This window comes from Salmo salar, chromosome 04 (assembly GCF_965601325.2).
Source record: "Salmo salar chromosome 04, fSalSal1, whole genome shotgun sequence".
Classification (NCBI taxonomy): Eukaryota; Metazoa; Chordata; class Actinopteri; order Salmoniformes; family Salmonidae; genus Salmo; species Salmo salar.
In genome coordinates, this window is record NC_138294.1 from 43,971,734 (window position 1) to 43,992,754 (window position 21,021).

The 21,021-nt window shown below is 41.6% G+C and overlaps 1 protein-coding gene across 1 annotated transcript in view; it reads right to left on the bottom strand.

Annotated features, from left to right (window-relative positions):
* The window catches only part of trpc5b (transient receptor potential cation channel, subfamily C, member 5b), a 32,689-nt gene extending 13,130 nt beyond the window's left edge, over positions 1–19,559 (bottom strand). The window contains exons 1-4 of the mRNA XM_082974414.1: positions 19,076–19,559; positions 7,289–7,723; positions 6,751–7,068; positions 6,462–6,665 (exon numbers count right to left, since the gene is read on the bottom strand). Coding sequence (XP_082830540.1) covers positions 6,462–6,665; positions 6,751–7,068; positions 7,289–7,678 — 912 coding nt within the window. The 5' untranslated portion in view covers positions 7,679–7,723; positions 19,076–19,559. The remainder of the gene's footprint in view (positions 1–6,461; positions 6,666–6,750; positions 7,069–7,288; positions 7,724–19,075) is intronic.
* Positions 19,560–21,021: the final 1,462 nt, after the last annotated feature.

The window sequence follows — 21,021 nt, forward strand, 5'->3', positions numbered from 1 at the left end:
ATTTATAACATCTATAAACTCATCTATAACATCTATAAACTCATTTATAACCATCTATAAACTCATATATAGCCCATCTATAAACTCATCTATAATGCATCTATTAACTCATATAACCCATCTACATTAACTCATCTATAACCCCATCTATAAACTCATCTATAACCCATCTATACCTCATCTATAACCCATCTATACCCCTCCCATCTATAACTCCATCTATACCTCATCTATAACCCACCTATACCTCATCTATTACCCATCTATACCTCATCTATTACCCATCTATACCTCATCTATTACCCATCTATACCTCATCTATTACCCATCTATACCTCATCTATTACCCATCTATACCTCATCTATAACTCATCTATAGCTCATCTATTACCCATCTATACCTCATCTATAACCGATCTGTACCTCATCTATAACCCATCTATACCTCATCTATAACCCACCTATAAACTAATCTATAACCTATCTACATTAACTCATCTATAACCCATCTACATTAACTCATCTGAAACCATCTATAAACTCATATATAACTTATCTATAACTCATCTATAACCCATCTATAAACTCATATAACCCATCTACATTAACTTATCTAAAACCCATCTATAAACCCATCTATAACCCATCTATAAACTCATATATAGCCCATCTATAAACTAATCTATAACCCATCTATACCTCATCTATAACCCATCTATAAACTAATCTATAACCCATCTATAAACTAATCTATAACCCATCTACATGAACTCATCTGTAACCATATATAACCATCTATAAACTCATCTATAACCCATCTACATTAACTCATCTGTAACCATCTAAACTCATATATAACCCATCTATAACTTATCTATAACTCATCTATAACCCATCTATAAACACATATAACCCATCTACATTAACTTACCTAAAACCAATCTATAAACATATCTATAACCCATCTATAAACTCATATATAGCCCATCTATAAACTCATCTATAACCCATCTATACCTCATCTATACCCCATCTATACCCCATCTATACCCCATCTATAACCCATCCATAACCCATCCATAACTCATCCATAACTCATCCATAACCCATCTATAAACTCATCTATAACCCATCTATACCCATCTATAAACCATCTATACACCATATATAAACTCATCTATAACCCATCTACATTAACTCACATTAAACATCTATAAATTAATTTATAAGCCATCTATATTAACTCATATAACCATATATAACTCATGTATAACTATCTATAAACTCATCTTTAACCATCTATAAACTCATCTATAACCATCTACATTAACTCATCTATAACCCATCTACATTAACTCATCTATAACCATCTATAAACTCATCTATAACCCATCTATAAACTAATCTATAACCATCTATGAACTCATATATAACCATCTATAAACTCATCTATAACCATCTATAACCATCTATAAACTCATCTATAACCATCTATGAACTCTATAACCATCTATAAATGCATATATAGCCCATCTATAACCCATCTATAAACTCATCTATAACCCATATATAACCCATCTATAAACTCATCCATAACCCATCTATAAACTCATCTATAACCCATCTATACCTCAACTATACCCCATCTATAACCCATCTATAACCCCATCTATAACCCCATCTATAACCCCATCTATAACCCAATCTATAACCCATCTATAGCATCTATAAACTCATCTATAACATCTATAAACTCATCTATAACCCATTTATAACATCTATAAACTCATCTATAACATCTATAAACTCATTTATAACCATCTATAAACTCATTTATAACCATCTATAAACATCTATAACCCCTCTATAAACTCATATATAACCCATCTATAAACTCATATATACCCATCTATAACATCTATAAACTCATCTATAACATCTGTAAACTCATCTATAACCATCTATAAACTCATTTATAACCATCTATAAACATCTATAACCCATCTATAAACACATATAACCCATCTACATTAACTTACCTAAAACCAATCTATAAACATATCTATAACCCATCTATAAACTCATATATAGCCCATCTATAAACTCATCTATAACCCATCTATACCTCATCTATACCTCATCTATACCCCATCTATAACCCATCTATAACCCATCCATAACCCATCCATAACTCATCCATAACCCATCTATAAACTAATCTATAACCCATCTATACCTCATCTATAACCCATGTATCCCTCAACTATAACCCATCTATACCTCATCTATAACCCATCTATAAACTCATCTATAACCCATCTACATTAACTCATCTATAACCCATCTACATTAACTCATCTATAACCATCTATAAACTCATCTATAAACCATCTGTAACATCTATAAACTCATATATAACCCATCTATAACCATCTATAACCCATCTATAACCCATCTATAAACTCATCTATAACCTATCTACATTATCTCATCTATAACCCATGTACATTAACTCATCTATAACCCATCTACATTAACTCATCTATAACATCTATAAAGTCATATATAACCCATTTATAACATCTATAAACTCATCTATAACCATCTATAAACTAATTTATAACCATCTATAAACATCTATAACCCCTCTATAAACTCATCCATAACCCATCTATAAATTCTTATAGAACCCATCTATAACCATCTATAAACCATCTATACACCATATATAAACTCATCTTTAACCCATCTACATTAACTCACATTAAACATCTATAAATTAATTTATAAGCCATCTATATTAACTCATATAACCATATATAACTAATGTATAACTATCTATAAACTCATCTTTAACCATCTATAAACTCATCTATAACCATCTACATTAACTCATCTATAACCCATCTACATTAACTCATCTATAACCATCTATAAACTCATCTATAACCCATCTATAAACTAATCTATAACCATCTATGAACTCATATATAACCATCTATAAACTCATCTATAACCATCTATAAACTCATCTATAACCATCTATGAACTCTATAACCATCTATAAATGCATATATAGCCCATCTATAACCCATCTATAAACTCATCTATAACCCATATATAACCCATCTATAAACTCATCCATAACCCATCTATAAACTCATCTATAACCCATCTATACCTCAACTATACCCCATCTATACCCCATCTATAACCCATCTATAACCCATCTATAACCCCATCTATAACCATCTATAACCCCATCTATAACCCCATCTATAACCCAATCTATAACCCATCTATAAACTTGTCTATAGCATCTATAAACTCATCTATAACATCTATAAACTCATCTATAACATCTATAAACTCATCTATAACCCATTTATAACATCTATAAACTCATCTATAACATCTATAAACTCATTTATAACCATCTATAAACATCTATAACCCCTCTATAAACTCATATATAACCCATCTATAAACTCATATATAACCCATCTATAACCATCTATAAATTCTTATAGAACCCATCTATAACCATCTATAAATTCTTAAAGAACCCATCTATAACCATCTATAAATGCATATATAAACCATCTATACCCATCTATAAACCATCTATAAACCATATATAAACTCATCTATAACCCATCTACATGAACTCATATTAAACATCTATAAATTAATTTATAAGCCATCTATATTAACTCATATAACCATATATAACTCATGTATAACCATCTATAAACTCATCTTTAACCATCTATAAACTCTTCTATAACCATCTACATTAACTCATCTATAACCCATCTACATTAACTCATCTATAACCATCTACATTAACTCATCTATAACCCTCTATAAACTCATCTATAACTCATCTATAAACTCATCTATAACCCATCTACATTAACTCATATATAACCATCTATAAACTAATCTATAACCATCTATAACCATCTATAAACTCATCTATAACCATCTATAAACTTATCTATAACCATCTATGAACTCATCTATAACCATCTATGAACTCATCTATAACCATCTATGAACTCATATATAACCCATCTATAACCATCTATAAATGCATATATAACCCATCTATAACCATCTATAAACCATCTATAACCCATATATAAACTCATCTATAACCCATCTACATTAACTCATCTATAACACATCTATAAACTAAAATATTACCCATCTACATAAACCATCTATAAACTCACATATAACTCATTCATAACCCATCTATGACCTATAACCCCTCTGTCAGATTTAAGAATGAAGAACCTCCACTTACTTCGAAAGTATGAAAATATCCCTATTTCTTTGACAAAATAAAAATTCTGTTTTGTTTAACTCCTCCTATTGTTCCATTGTTCTGTGTTCCCTCTTTCTATCTAGATGTATTCTTGAAAGTCACCTGGGATGAAATAATCGAATATTACCAAGGAGTCTCCCGTCAGACCACCAACAAAAAAAAGGGTTGACATAGACATTGAAATCCCTGAAGAGGGGATCCTGAGGGACCACTGAAAAGATAACACAGGAACTCTTTGTGAAGAGCGCTCCCCCCTGCCATTTCTGAAGGTAAAGGGTATGAATAAATTACATGAGCCCTATTCTTACTTTCCGGAAAATAAATAAATGAAAGGTGGTTCTATGCATAAATGCCTGTGCGATTGTGGATGCATACGGATGAGGGACCAAAAACAGGCTTTTAATTACTTTACCTACTGTAGCATGCAATTAGGTAATCAGTCCCAGTAGAAAAGCTGATTATATCAAGCCCAAACAGTAGTTCCCCCTCCTTCCTGATTTGTGAATATTTAATGCATATGCTGAATTAGACTAGTTTAAACCTACTGTCCTCCGCCGCAATGTCCCCGGACCCCATGTCCCCCGCTCGCTCTCTGACAACCAGGCCGTCAACTCCCACGTGACTGTGCTGTCCTGTTCTGCACAGAATCTCTATGCATCTCTACAAACCTACTATCTCTGGAACGATTGCTGTTTTGAACAAGGGAACTTAACCCAATCATAAAATGTCAGAAGGCTGACTGAACTGATTGTTGACTGTAGTGGTCTGAGGATGAAGGATGAAAGGTCTGTACTTGCTGATCGAGCCATGAGTATTCTACCTGGCCTTTCCCCCAGTTCAGTTGGTTAGGTTCTCTGAACAGCCCCGAAGAGCTGAAGAAGACTGAGTTAATTACAGTGCAGGAAAATATGGAGTTTTCAGCTCACAACAAAGGAGCAGCCGATTGCCAGTATTCAAATCAAGACGAAGATGAAAGGTGTGTGTGTGCTATTGTGCATGAGCATGCGTATGGAGTATGTGTTTGTGAGAGTGTGCATGCATGCGTCAGACCTCTCCAGAGGGAGAACAAGGAGAGAAAAAAGAAAGACAGCAAGAAACATGCCAACTGTATTTTATATGAGTGAAAAGGAGCAATGGAATGGAAGAATTCTCAGTAGGACAGTAGACTGTGAATTAACCCCTTTTAGGTGGCAATGAGAGAGAACACAAGCCACCTGATCACCCAAGCCTTTGACCTGCCTGTCTCTCGCACTTCATTGACACTAAATGCTGCCCTCAGTTCACCTCTAACCCTGTCAGAAAAATCTCAACACCACAAAGACCAGTTGTGACTCACTTCTGGACTGGGAGACAAGGGGTTAATTTGAGTCTTGACTTGTGACGTTTCTATTGGTTTTGTTTGACCAAGAGACGAAAGAGGAAGCGAGGCATCCTAATCCCTAATTTCTTCTGGTTCAATGGAAGTCAATTAACTAAGCAGACCAGACCAAGCTGCTATCTCATTGGTGTCTATGGCAGACCCCCGTTAAGAAGACTGGAACTGACCATTTTTTTCAATCGTAAACGGCCTGAATTAACTATCTTCATTTATCCACCATCTTTGGTTTGAACTGCGACTGCTGTTGCTAATTGTCTATTGCTTTGATTGGTTTCAGGTGTGCCTCTACCTGGGGTTTAAAAGAGCTGTGTATTTCCTGCTCTGGAAAATGGAGGGAAAGATGGGGGGTCTTTTCTCAATTGGTTTGCTCAAATCCTGTGTCCTCTCTCCTCCATCCTCTCTCGCCTCCTTTTGAAAAAGCTCAAAGGAAATCGAGAAGAGGCGGCGAGGAGAGGCAAATTACGTTTACAGGGATGGGATCCCAAAATAAATGTGTAAAGTGATAAAAAGAAATTAAGTTAGTTGTGCAAGACATTTTGCAAATAAAACTATAAGTAACCTTTAAGCATGGCTTACTCCGTGTTCATATGCTATCTGGGGAGTGGGGGGAATGACAGGTTATTAGCTGTAAAATATTATTATTCATTTTTGGAGACCCGTGGGCCCACCTGCCTAGGGGTCTCTGCCTAGGGGGGGGGTCTACCAGTGTTCACTATACTGGACCCCTTCTGCTCGGCCCTCTCAGCTCACCTCTTTCTGGTGGTACTTGATAGCTAGTTTGAGCTTGGCCAGGTCACGGCAGTCCTGTGGGTCTAGCTCCTCACTGAGGTCATCGCGGTGGTTGAGGATGGTCTCCAGCTCTCTAGAGCTCCTGGCCTGGTCCAGCAGGTCCTTGGCAAACAGCTTACACTGCTGGGACAGCTCCTCGTACTCCTGACGGAACTCATTCTCCACCTGGAAGAGCAATAAACCTGTTATAAACCCTTCATAAACCCTGCTGGGACAGCTCCTGGTAATCCTGACGGAACTCGTTCTCCACCTTGCTTAGCTCCTTCAGCTCCCAGCCCAGGCGGAAGGCAGTCAGGATGGGGTCTTCGCTGGACAGGGCGATGAGGGACGGGCTGGCCAGGGTCTTGTAGACGTTGAGGCGGGAGCGTGAGTGACGCAGGCTGTCCACCTCGGAGCTGGACACGCAGGCCACGCAGTCGCAGCGGATCTGGTGTGGCCGGGGGATGGTCACCTTGCGCTGGACCAGCAGCTTGATGATCTCATAGTTGTTGGTGTGAGCTGCCAGCATGATGGGTGTGATGTCAGGGGTAAACTCTGAGAACTGGGTATCCATCATCAGGTTGGGCACCTGGAGAAGAGAACAGGGGGGTTGGGGAGGAGAGGGATTACTGAGTGGGCCCAGGGAAGAGCATAACCTGTACAACTTACATCACATGTACATAACCGGTCTAACCTGTACATAACATGTACATAGCCGGTATGTCAAATCATGCTTATTGAGCTACAATAAAGACCTTGTAGGCCTGCTAGCTGAAATATGCCTTTGCTATACCTAATGTCCTACATACCTGTTTCTCTCTGCTGGACCTGCGATGGGACAGCAGCAGCTCCACGGCGCCCACCACCTCCTTGCGGATGGCGTAGAGTAGTGCGTCGCCCACATGCACGCCGTGGTTGAGCAGCAGCTCCATCACCTCCAGGTTCTCGTTCTCGATGGCGATGAGCAGCGCACTGCGCCCCAGCGGGTCCAGGCAGTTGACGTTGATGTTGTAGTAGATCTCCGCCTCCTGCAGGGCCAGCTTCACCCCGGCATAGTCGCCCTTCTCCACTGCCGTCAGGTACGCCCGCTCCTCCGCTGACAGCTCCGCTTCCGCCCGCACGATCTGCAGCGGGATGCGGTCGCGGTACGGCGAGTAGCTCGCCTTCTTGTAGTACAGCTGGGCCATGGGATTCATCATGTGTACTCGGTCAGTGTCACTCACAACCTACTGGGGAATTGGAATCTGGGGCGAAAGAAAAACAGCATGGGTTATAGTTTCGTTCTCCACAAATTACACCTGAATCTAGTGTTGATAGCCTAATGGTGTTGAATTGCCAAATTAACAGCACAGTGAGCAATGTTTTTATTCCTGTCTTGGACTTCTATTTTATTCACATGACAATAGAGGGTTCCACTCCTTTTCCAAGCATGCTATTGGACCCACAGTAATTCTGTCATTTCTTCAGCCTCCTCCTTTGATGTCACTCCACACAGCTGATTGTATTAGTAGGATAAACGTTGTACGGGGTTCTCTGTTTGATCATTGCAAGCAGAGGTTGTTTTTTTCCCTTCAGGAAACTGACAGCAGAGGGGAAGAAGCACATAGGTGGCAGATCTAGTTTAGCCCCTCTGCCACCCCCCTCATCACCCTGGTTCTCATTAAGCACCCACCCAGCCAGAGCCATTGCTGTGGTCCCACACAGCCCTGCAGGGCCTGCCGTTTCTGAGACACATCCATATTCATGGCACCATGGGGAGGAAGTGGTGGCACTGCGCTGAAACACCATGGATGGAAGTTAGAGCACATGAGGACTGTGCTTTGAGCACATGAGGACTGTGCTTGCTTTTCCCTCAGCCTGGTCTTGCATGAGTGAGCCCCCTGCTTCAGGGGCTCTGCAGGAGATATGGGTCCACTCCAAGCTGAGTCACGGGTGATAAAACACTCTCCCACTGTATTTTCTGCAGTGTGTGGATGGCTGGGTTTAAGTGCTGCTGGTGGGAGCTTAATCTCCTGGGGATGGCCTTGGCAAGATGGTCACTACCTCTGATACCTGGGGACCTGCTCAAATCACTTCGATTTGACAAACGCAGTAAAGGGATTGGTCAGCCAGAGAGGGTGGACATGTCCACACAGAAGCCAAGCTTGTAAGCCCCTGATCACTTCAAGTGGTAATCGAACCAACCATTGACTTAATCAATACAACTGTGTTTGACCTGCTGGTGTTGACTCTGTCCTTGTTACACCAGTATTACATTCCCTGCATATTGGACTGGACCATTCCAAATAGACAGAGACATTCTTGGCAAGGCATCTTGAGGAGGCATGCAAGAGTTCGATCTTGTTCGCGAACAAATTGTCACCTTGGAAATGCGTTCCTGTGTCACCTGTCAATGAGAAGGGACATGTATGGTATCACCTAGCAAGACAAGCCGCAGAATACCAACATCAACCTCCATTTACACAAACTGGAGATTGTAATAAACACAGCTATCAAATCTAATGCTAAAGCACTGTTCTTTAATGATAAGAATTGATATCACCATTCCAGCATGGCTGTTTACTGTCCTGAAACACCCATGCTGTTCTCTATCTCCTCATCAGACCAAGCTGGCAGCTGCAGTGCACAGACCGCACAGTTTTTCAATGTGAGTACTAATTGGCATTAAATGCGAGTAAACCAAGCCAAAGACAACCTTCTGCCCATCTTTAGCACATATCCCCAATCTGTCCAAACGGAGAGGACTTAAGCCTCTCAAAACAATTACATCAATCACCCCCTTTGCAATGTCAGTTAACATCCCATATAAAATATGAACCGAGTAGTCCATGATGTCTATTGCCCGCCATCCCCCCCCCCCCCCCCCCCCATCCCCATCCCCATTGACAGATAGATACTCCAGAGCTTGCTGTTACAAATAAACAACAGTTGTGCCTCTGAAGGGACTTCTGGGTTCACAGGTCCATGATGTATCCAACATCATTTTTTTACTTGAATGAGACAGGGCTTTTGGGGGGGTGGGGCTTGGCTTCCACAGTGATTTTGCCCACGCACCGCTACCGTGATAGAGAGGGAAGGAGTCGGAAAGAGACTACACATACACACGTGCGCGCACACACACACACACACACACACTCATGCACACACTCAAACACAGATACAGTGCCTTCATAAGGTATTCACACCCCTTGACTTTTTCCACATTTTGTTGTGTTACAAGGTGAAGGTTTACTTCAAAACAAAATCTGAACGATCTACACAAAGTACTCTGTAATGTCAAAGTGAAAGAAAAATTCTAACGTGTACATTTTTCTTTATAAATATCTTGATTAGATACTGTAAGTATTCAACTCCCTGAGCTGTGACTCTTTCTGGGTAAGTCTCTAAAAGCTTTGTACAATTTGTTCTTCAAAAAAATATTATAGCTCGGTTAAGTTGGTTGTTGATTATTGCTAGACAGCCATTTTCAAGTCTTGTAACTAGGCCACTCAGGAATATTCAATGTCATCTTGGTAAGTGTATATTTGGCCTTGTGTTTTAAGTTATTATCCTGCTGAAAGGTGAATTTGTCTCCCAGTGTCTGTTGGAAAGCAGACTGAACCAGGTTTTCCTCTATGATTTTGCCTGTGCTTAGCTATATTCCTTTTGTTTTTATCCTAAAAAACTTCTTAGTCCTTACTGATGACAAGTATACACATAACATGATGCAGCCACCACCATGCCACCTTTTTTGCAGTTTTACTTTAGTGCCTTATTGCAAACAGAATGCATGTTTTGGAATATTTTTATTCTGTACATGCTTCATTCTTTCCACTCTGTCATTTAGGTTAGTATTGTGGAGTAACTACAATGCTGTTGATCCATCCTCATCTTTTTCCTATCACAGCCATTATCGTGAAATCCCTGAGCGGTTTCCTTCCTCTCTGGCAGCTGAGTTGGGAAGGACACCTATATCTTTGTAGTGACTGGGTGTATTGAAACACCATCCAAAGTGTAATTAATAACTTCACCATGCTCAAAGGGATATTCAATGTCTGCTTTTTTTGTTTGTACCCACCTACCAATAGGTGTCCTTCTTTTCAAGGCAACTTCCCTGGGATTTGTGGTTGAATCTATGTTTGAAATTCACTGATCGACTGAGGGACCTTACAGGTAATTGTATGTGTGGGGTACAGACATTACATTTACATTTTAGTCATTTAGCAGACACTCTTATCCAGAGCGACTTACAGTAGTGAATGCATACATTTCATACATTTTTTTCTCCGTACTGGTCCCCCGTGGGAATTGAACCCACAACCCTGGCGTTGCAAACACCATGCTCTACCAACTGAGCCATCATTCGACAATCATGTTAAACACTATTATTGCACATCGAGTGCACATTTAAGAACATTTTTACTCCTGATCTTATTTAATAAACTTGACATAACAAAGGCGTTGAATACTTACTGTCTCAAGACATTTCAGCTTTTCATTTTTTATTCATTTGTAAATATTTCAAAAACATAATTCCACTTGGAGATGATTGTGTGTAGGCCAGTGACACACACATCTAAATTTAAACCATTTAAGATTCAGGCTGTAACACAACAAAATGTGCAAAAAGTCAAGGGGTGTGAATAATTTCTGAAGGCACTGTACACTCGAGACCAACCAGGAGCAACCAAACCGTACTCTGTGTTAATATGCTGACAAAACACAAACAATTTGGACCTTTTCAAGTTGCCCATACAGGTATTGTCTTTGGTTTAGAGCCTCTTGAGCATCGCTGTGAGCATCCTTGCGGTTAGCCCATGATGCTTTCGTCCCTGGGAAGAATCTAGATGATGTCTGCATTATATAATCTATCTTCTACTTCAATTATAGTGTTGAAGGCAAAAGAAAATTGTTAGTCATCGTAAAAACGAAACTAAATGACTCCTCGTTATCTATTGTGTGTCATCTTATAGCATAGTGGTCCTTGCATAACTATGCCACATTAATCTTGAAGGATGATTGTGTCCACAGTAAATGTTCAACTCTGCAGTTAGTGTTGTGACCAGGGTGGTAAAGTAATGTGTGCCATTAGGCTACAGACTGTGAGGTATGTTATTGAACCTCCCTGTCCATTTGCATGAAATGTAAGTCAGGGTTGGCAGGGTATGCAGTGCTTACCCAGCGATAATCAGATGTATTTTTTAAAGCTGTTACGAAAAGCCAAATAAAAAAATGTTATTATATAGAAAAGGTTCTGTTATCAATTTTATTTTTTTCAAGGATTCTTGCGCTTTTCATGTTTAAAATCTCAAATATTTCTATATTTAGTACTTAGTTTCAGATGTAATGGCCTATGGAGTCCCTTGGGAAACCCAACCACCGAACCGATCCAACGATGGGATTTAAAAATAAATGCTCTCCCGGAAGGACTGAGCTCTATAATACATACACAACCTTTGGAAAGCTCATATCCTGAGCTAGCCATTAAAAAAGTATGCTCAAATGATCTAAGTGAATATATGACCTTGGCATCCTGTAATCCGAGCCATCAATTTATCCATTTTAAGTTTGTTCACAGACTGTATTTAACACAAAGTAAAAATGTTATGATGAAATCGTTGGCTCTTTGATGGCCCCACTCTCTCCCAATTCGCCAGGGGATACAGTTACTATTAGAAGTTGTAACATTCGAATTATCGACGGCGAGAATGAATGGTGCTAATCAAGGAACAAGGGGATAGGGGAGAAGTGGTGAGGGGTTGGGAAGGGTGGTGTGGGCAGATATGGGGGCGTGGGGATTGACAACCAACCTGTGTTGCTAGGCGGGGTAGGGTGGAGTTGGGGTGTAGGCCTACCTCTTTTTCTTTATTTTTCTTTACATATCAGGTTTACTATTACAAAATCATTTTGATCAGTATGATCAGCTCTCCGTATGTATTTCTTATACACTGCGTGCACAATTATTAGGCAAGTGAGTATTCTGATCTTATCATTGTTTCTATTCACATTTTCGAACTCCAAACCATATAAACTTGAATGCTTATTGGATTTAATCATTTTCAGGTGATATGCATTTGTGTAATGAGGGAGGGTGTGGCGAAAGTGAATAACACCTTATATCAAGGTGTGCATAATTATTAGGCAGCCTCATCACCTCAGGTAAAATGGGCCAAAAAATAAATTTAACTGACACTGAAAAGCCTAAAATGTAAAATGCCTTTCAGACGGATGCGACACTCTTTAAATAGCTAAACTATTGAGGTGTGACCACCGGATATTCAAACGTTTTGTTGCGAATAGTCAACTGCGGCCAAAAAACGCATGGGGAAGAAAAGGCGCAAATTAACTGCAAAAGACTTGAGAAGAATTAAACGTCAAACTACCAGAAACCCATTATCCTCCAGTGCCACCGTATTACAGAACTGCAACCTACCTGGAGTGTTCAAAAGTACAAGGTGTCAAGTGCTCAGAGACATGGCCAAGGTCAAGAAGACTGAAACAAGAACACCACTGAATAAGATTCACAAGTTGAAGCGTCAAGATTGGGCAAAGAAATACCTGAAGACAGATTTTCAAAGGTTTTATTGACAGATGAAATGAAAGTGACTCTTGATGGACCAAATGGATGGGCCCGTGGCTGGATCAGTAATGGACACAGGGCACCACTTTGAGTCAGGTGCCAGCAAGGTGAAGGAGGGGTACTGGTATGGGCTGCTATCATTGAGGATGAGGTAGTTGGACCTTTTCGGGTTGAAGATGGACTGAAACTCAACTCCCAAACCTACTGCCAGTTTCTGGAAGATTCTTTCGTCAAACAGTGGTACAGGAAGAAGTCTCTCAGCATTCTAGAAGGCCATGATCTTTATGCAGGACAATGCTCCATCACATGCATCCAAGTACTCCACTGCTTGGCTAGCCAGCAAGGGCCTCAAAGATGCCTGAATAATGACCTGGCCCCCTTCCTCACCTGACTTAAATCCTATTGAGAACTTGTGGGCCCTTCTCAAACGTGAGATTTACAGTGATGGAAGACAATACACCCTTTTGAACAGCATTTGGGAGGCTGTGGTTGCTGCTTCAGCAAAAATTGATCGTGAACAGATCAAGAAACTGACAGACTCCATGGATGGAAGGCTCATGGCAGTTATTGAAAATAAGGGTGGCTATATTGGTCACTGACTATTTTTGAAAGGCCAAAAATGTTATATAATTGTCATTTAGTGTTACTTATCTGTTACACTTACTCTAAAAATTGAGAATCAACAAGTGAGTTGAGAGAAATAATTTTTGTAATTTAGTTGCCTAATAATTCTGCACACTAATAGTTGCCTAATAATTGTGCACACTTATATATTTCCCTGAGAAAGACAAAAGTCACTTTTCCTTTGTTAAACATTCAGGTTTGAGGTTCAGTAACATTTTGGATTGACTGAGAGCATTGTGTTTGTTCAACAGTAAAATGAATCCCGGGGAATACAATTTGCCTAATAATTATGCACGCAGTGTATTTGTTTTTCTTTTTGAAGTGGCAGCCCATGTGTACATGTTATATAAACTGCATATTTGAATTGAAATTGATATTGGACCTGTAACCCCCCAAAAAAATGAAATAAAAGGGTATTCATTCCTTTCTTTCCATCCATTCGAATGCATTAAAATCCTTGACGCATGCAGCCTTTCCTAACTCCGGTCAGTATAGGCGTCGCTGCTTTGCCTATCTTGAAGTAGCCTGAGCCGATTTCATATTTTGTGCATGCGTATTGACCAAACATGTTGTGTGGCTACCGCCCGGGGTTAAGTCCACATGATTAAGGCGTATCCTCATAATTTGGGGCTCGCATCCCTTGGACCGAACAAAGCCAGCTAGCCAGCAAAAACAACCCGACAAATGGACACCACTATACTGCACCTCAAACGATTCTCCAAGTTGGAACTATCATGCACAGGAGCTGTTTGGAGGGCTCGAAGAATGGAAGGTCAACCACAATGAAAGTCAAGACCAGACAGAGGCATCACACAGCATACAAGATGTGACTTTATTCATGACAGGCAAGGCAACCACCATCTCCCTCACTGCCAGCCGTCAGGCAGGCAAACAACCAGCACTGGACTGTCCACCCATCCAAAATGTCACCACCAATCAACGCTCTCTACTCAGACTTGGGGCACAAGTCTATTTTTGATTTACATTTGGTTGAGTTGTCAACTAACACGAATGCAACGTGAAATCAACAAAAGATGTCACCATGACATTGGATTTAGGTTCAAAGTTGGGTGAAAAAAAAAGACGAAATTCTGTAACGTGAACATTTTGTTAGAACCATATTATATATGTGTGTGTTTGCGCACCACGCATTGGAATAATTGTAAATCCGTTGTGAAAGCCTATGGCGTTTGCGTTGCGAATTATTTTGATTAAATTAGTGCCACATCAGTTCTAACTATGGATGCTACATTGGTCTATGGCTGAGCTGAGATGAGCAGTGTGTCATTTTGTCAGATGGTATGAAATATGCCGCCATCAGAGGTTATCGCTTGTTTATCTTGGCTACATTGGTGTTTACATTTGGTGAACGTTTATTCGTGAGCTTTGATAATAGCCCGTGCTTATCCAGTCAACGACCTCACCTCATGTCACCGATTTGCACAGCTTCTCATTACTCTGCTGACTGTTGCACACATCAGCACCACCACAAATTCTATTCACCACAAGACAAATAGCCTACAATGTATTGGCTTTTCAGGGAGGATTTTTTTGTCCTCTCTCGTGCGTTTCAACCAACAACAAGACTGAGGGGAGCGCTGCTTCAAACATGCCAACTATATATTTAATCACTAAGAGCTCTATATACCTATATACCGCAGTTTCATATGAAAATGACTTGATTGTTTAAAAAAAACAAGAAAAAAACAAGGATATTCTATTAGCTGTGCAGGATGTGTGAAGCAGGGGGAGATGAAAGAGATGATGGAGTGTAATGGAACAAGCTGTGGGCGTCCAAACCTGTGGGTGCTCTGTAATGTAATGGTTAACACCACGGATTCAGTGTACTTCTGAAGTCTTGTGAGCTGCTAGAGTGGCCCTGCCTGCCCGTACACTCACTGCTCGGGCTCTGTATGTGGGTAGTGCACTAGTGTTATTGATATAAGAACTAAACATGGAGTCATTTGAAGATGGAGGATCGATGAAACTTCGATGAAAATGTGCAGCGTGGTCTGATGATGTGCAAGGCCTGAGGCGGTACCTGTGGACCATCCACTGCTATGAGGGGGGGGGGGGGGGGATTAGGGGTGAAGGGAACCCATGGAGAGGACATGGATATTTCGTGCCGATGCTTCATTGCTATGCCCAGCGATAAAAGAAGCATCGCGCTCATTGATTAGCTTGCATAAGAGCCTTCTCCTAACATGCAAACTAACATCCATACTTAAGATCAACACTTGGCCCCCGCGGTAGTCCTTTATTTCTGTCTCCTCTTGGTCTTCCTCTGCGAGGCAAGGTGAGGAGGAGGAGGGAGGGAGGGAGCCGCTGGCCATGCACACACAGGATGAATAATGCAGAGATACACCGGTTCAGCTCGTTCCGTCGGGGGCTGAATACCTGGCGCTTCATAAACCAGTTGCCATAGAGCAAACTCATTGAGCTGCTGAAGGCTGGAGCATCCTCCACTGCACCAGTACAGTAGAGCTGTAGGGAGGCTCAGGCTGATTGGAAATCCAGCAGAGTGTGACATAATCAGGGAGGTTTCGTTTTCTGCTCAAATAAAGCAGTTGCAACTCTATTTGCATATAAGGATTTCTTCACAAGCTGTCATTTTAAATGGTGACCTAAGCCTGAAGAGGAGAGTGTGGTGAGAAAAGAGAGTCCATGGGGGTGTGGACAGGTCTGGTACGGCAACACAAACCTGAGAACTAGAAATACAATTCAGGATATGTCACAGGAGCCTAGCCAATCAAAGACGTGAACATCAAGTTAAAGAATGTTAAAAACAGTAAAAAATAAAAATAAAAAAAAAATGTAAACCTGTTTTCCAGGTACTGCCTTCGATTGTGTTCAAGTTTGTCAATCGATGGTCAGCTGGACAGTTGGAGAGTGAGACTTCTGGCTCTATCACCATGGTGAGAACTACACATCTGGGAGTGAAGGAGAAGTGTTGTCGATGTCTGTGTCCCGAGCGGCAGTGAGGTTGACGACTCCTGTCCAAACGACATTCATTTTAAATTCAGCCAGTCAACATGATGATAATATCCTCATGGTGTTAGCCTAATGACATTCATACTATGATCAAATCAGTAATAACATGAGAAAAAACACTAGTGGTATAGGGACCTATCATATACATCAGAATGTGCAGCTTCAAAGGCCATTGGTTGGAAAGCTGAACAAAAGACAGACGTGTTTGTACTTTGACTCGGAGTCTGAGAGAGCAAATCATATGCAACAACATGTTAACCTCCACAATAGGGAGCCAGTGCAGAATTCTAGCAATCTGTTCTCTGTCTGTGTGTGCGTGCGTGCGTGCGTGCGTGCGTGCGTGTGTGTGTGTGTGTGTCGCAGGCAGATGTGCACCAACACTGACTGTGCTTTTAATACTGAAGCAGACACAGAAAACACATCCACTTAGAGGAAATGCTAATTGGAGGGAAGGTGCTTGTTTACTACAGCCCAGACGTGATGAGAGAGAGAGAGAGAGAGAGAGATGGACTCCACCAGCAGCACTGTGAGAAATTGTAATCTCCCACTTGACTACGTGTGACTCGTCCACACTCCCTACACCTGGGATGTTGTGTCTCCCAGACCATCAACTGTGTGAGAGACACAAAGCTGGTATTTAGCCAGATGATATCCTCTGTGCTGTCAACAATGGCTCGAATTATTATTACCACAATAATAATACTCCTCCTCAGACAGACGTGAGTTGTTCTAAACACTCCTTTCTCTAATCGTCACCCACCGTTGGGTTCATTTGCCATCCACAAACCCAGAACTCTGTGTGGTGCATCCAACCCCGACAGCGAATTGTGACAGAGGACTGTTTCTTAGAAACACTAAAGCCTGAAGATTTGATTCCTCCTGCACCACCTACCGTATTCACAATGAGGAACTAATTACAGTACGCGGCATAATCATTGGTTTTTAACACCCGTCTTGTTTCGAGGGTAGGATTCAAAGTGGGTCTCAGGTGTGGAACCACAGGTGTGACTTCACAGCACACAGATGGATGGAGTGAGACTGCAGCATTGGATCGTACAATTTGCGTAATACAACCCTGAAGCACGTTGCTGTTATGTCTCTTTTGACGGGTAACAGACGTGGATATTTTAGCCTGCTCCTCTTTCTGACCTGTTCTCCATGCTGGGTGTGAGGGCGTGCGTGCAGGACTACATTTCCTGTGGAATCATCCAGGAGATACCGTGGCATACGTGCATTGCGATCATTCAAGCTGAATTTCCACATGGTCCTAACAATACACAGGAAGGAATTGGGTAGACAAAAATCGGAGAGAAAAAAAACAAACATATGAAGATATATATTATATTTTGCACATAGTGATGAATTCTGTTTTATTGTGACATCAGCTAGGTACTATCAAATGTGTTGTTTTACCTGGTCAGCCATAGTAGTACAGCACCCCTGGAGAAAATGAGAGCTAAGTGCCTTGCTCAAGGGCACATCGACAGATTTGTCACTTTGTTTCCTCAGGTATTCAAACCAGCAACCATTCGGTGACTGGCCCAACGCTCTGATTGCTAGGCTACCAGCCACCCTAAAATAAACACCTTTCGTCAGCGGTAATTCATATATTCACAATTCTATATCTGTTCTGAGAACTTTGAATATCCTGCACTGAAGGAAGAGGAGATTAGGGGAAGAAAAAGGATATGATGTGTGATTGGTTTTTTCAGTGCTGCGCAGCGATATTAGATTAGGGCTTGCTAAGGGCACACTACCACACCTCCTAGTTTGATTATGTGCATTACAAATTAGGAACGCAGCTCTTCGGTCTGTCCCTCTTCCATCTGTCCATAAATCTCTGCGGTGTCTCGGTGGCCTTTAACAAATCATAACATGCAGGTCGAATCGCTGTGTCACAGGCCAGCACTGTGTTTAATTGTGTTTCTGACCATTTAAAAGGTGGAGGACAAGCCATGTTAAAGTTCTAGGTAGGGACCGTGTCCCTGTTGAAATAAGCACAATGTGCCAAAGCCTGGCTTGTGGTGTTTTTACAGTGTGTGGGATTCTTGTCTGTGGTAGGAAAGGCTTACTGGTAAATGAGTATAGATGACGCCCCTTTACTGTATATCTCAGCAATTATGCGATGTATCAATAAAACAGGGCTGATGATTTCCACAGGGATACATACTCCATTTCAACTAGAATTGCATCCCATTTTCCCCCGTTGCAGATCAGTCTTTTCCGCATGAATTGTGCATTTAGTTAAAACCCAGCTGATTGATCTCCTGCAGACTAAATATGTACAACTGTGCCATCGTCTCCAGTGTGTCAGAGAGAGAACGGCACACACAAATCCCACCGTCCACCCTGGAGTCTGGCTCATACTTAGTTTGACTATGGAGATGCAATGTTTACGTTGAAAAGATAATGGCAAACTTACCTGATGCAGGTTTTCAACATTGTCTTTTTCTTTGCGTTTTTTTCCCCCACCAGTCTGGTAACTCCTAGGTTGTAATAGTGATTGGGTGGTCCTGTTAGAATCAGCATCTCCATCCTTACACTCCTCCCCACTGTGGGGGAAAAGAACAAGAGCAAAGCTGATTATCCAAGAGGTTTTCTCTGGCATCCAGTGTTCAGGTAAGAGGCAGAGAAATGACTGGGTATCTTCTCTCTGTGTAAGTAGGGGGGTCTGGGGTGTTCTACCTCCGTTCTGCTATCCTGTGCTGCGTCTCTCCCCTCACAGCTTGCCGCGCGCCACTCACTCCCCCCTGATTGGTGGGGCGGCAGGGCCGGGGGCTCGCCGTGCATTTGCTACGGTTGTCATGGTGTCGAACGGAGTGTAGTCACGGTGGCGGCGGCGGCGGGTGCCCTTCTCCAACCCCTCTCTGTCTCGCTGCGTTGTCAACACTGCCAGCTCCTCTGCTCTTCACATTGGCTCTTTGCATTCTCTCGCTCTCTCTCTCTCCTTTCTGCACCCTCCCTCTCTCCCTCCCTCCCTCCTCCCAATCTCCCCTCATTTATCTCCAGCACCAGCCTCCTCTCTCCATGCACCCATTCTTCTCAAGTATTTGCCTGTTTCGTTGCTGTTGATGTCAGCTCTTCCTTCCCTGCTCCCCAAATTGCAGGTGCAATTTGTCATCCGAGGCTAATCAAGGATCAAGGGATTTGACATGGCTTACCCTCCCCACCCGTCATCACCAATCCTGCAGAGTTATACTGCTGCAGTTCCCCCATTCTCATGCATAATCAATACGCAAACCTGTCTGGGGTGTAGTGTACCTTGAGTTGCAACTAACCACACCGTCATTCTGCTACCCGAATCATGTTAATTGAAAGGAGGCTCCAAGTGTTCTGGTGACTCTCCACATGGATCCGGTCCCATTGTGGGGGTGAATGGAGCACCCTTGGAATGACAACAGGAGAGAGGATACGTGCCAGCGATGTGCTCAGCCTCATGGGAAACGAGACTGACGTGCGGGGGAGCGGGGGGTTAAGCATTGATTCACTGTGGTGTTCATTTTCCCCAGTCAGATGACGTTACCTGTACAGGGATGGCTGGCTTGTGGCACTGCAGATGAAGCACACAGGAGACAAGGGGTTCTAGAAATGCTTTGGCATGCACACTCAAGCACACACACACACTTGCTAGAAACAATAACAGGCCAATTTAGATCCAGTATGTCACTGACATACCATTATCAGTCTCCACTGTTTAAATACATTATCTGTCTTTAATAAGAATGCAAATGTGCTGCCAGCGGGGATTCTTCAACATGAAAAGATCGCATTGCTTCCATTCAACAAAAAGTAATTATTTTGTCGTTCTTTGAAGGACTCCCTCCTAAACCCCTGATTGATTACCCATATTAACGATTATCATCGAATATCCATAACACTTGGGGATTATTCAATAGCATAAATAAATATCTCTAGGTTCATCTGCAATCCAGCCAACCACACCCAGTCAATAGAGTGATGACTTTAATTACTTGATGAATTAGACAATCCTGTAATTAGAAAAGGGTAGATGTGGGTTAGTCATCAAAACAAGATTCAGCCTGGCCTGTGGCTAAGTTGTCTTCCCCATGGTGCTGTTTCCTCATTAATATCTCTGCGTCTTGATGGCTTGTGGGTCTGGACATTCATAATGTATGGGTCTGTTCTCTAATTTATTCCTGTAGAAACAAATCCCGCATGATGTGGCTTTCCATGGCTCTCTGTTTGTCTGACGCAGGAAAGACTTGTTTCGGTAAACAAAGAGATTTAACGACAGACGCATGAACATTAATAAGCGTTGTACCTCTTGCTTCTTCCACGCTGTCAACTCCGACTTATTATTAGATTATCGGTTTGACTGTTATTTTTATTTTTTTAAAGACAGGGATC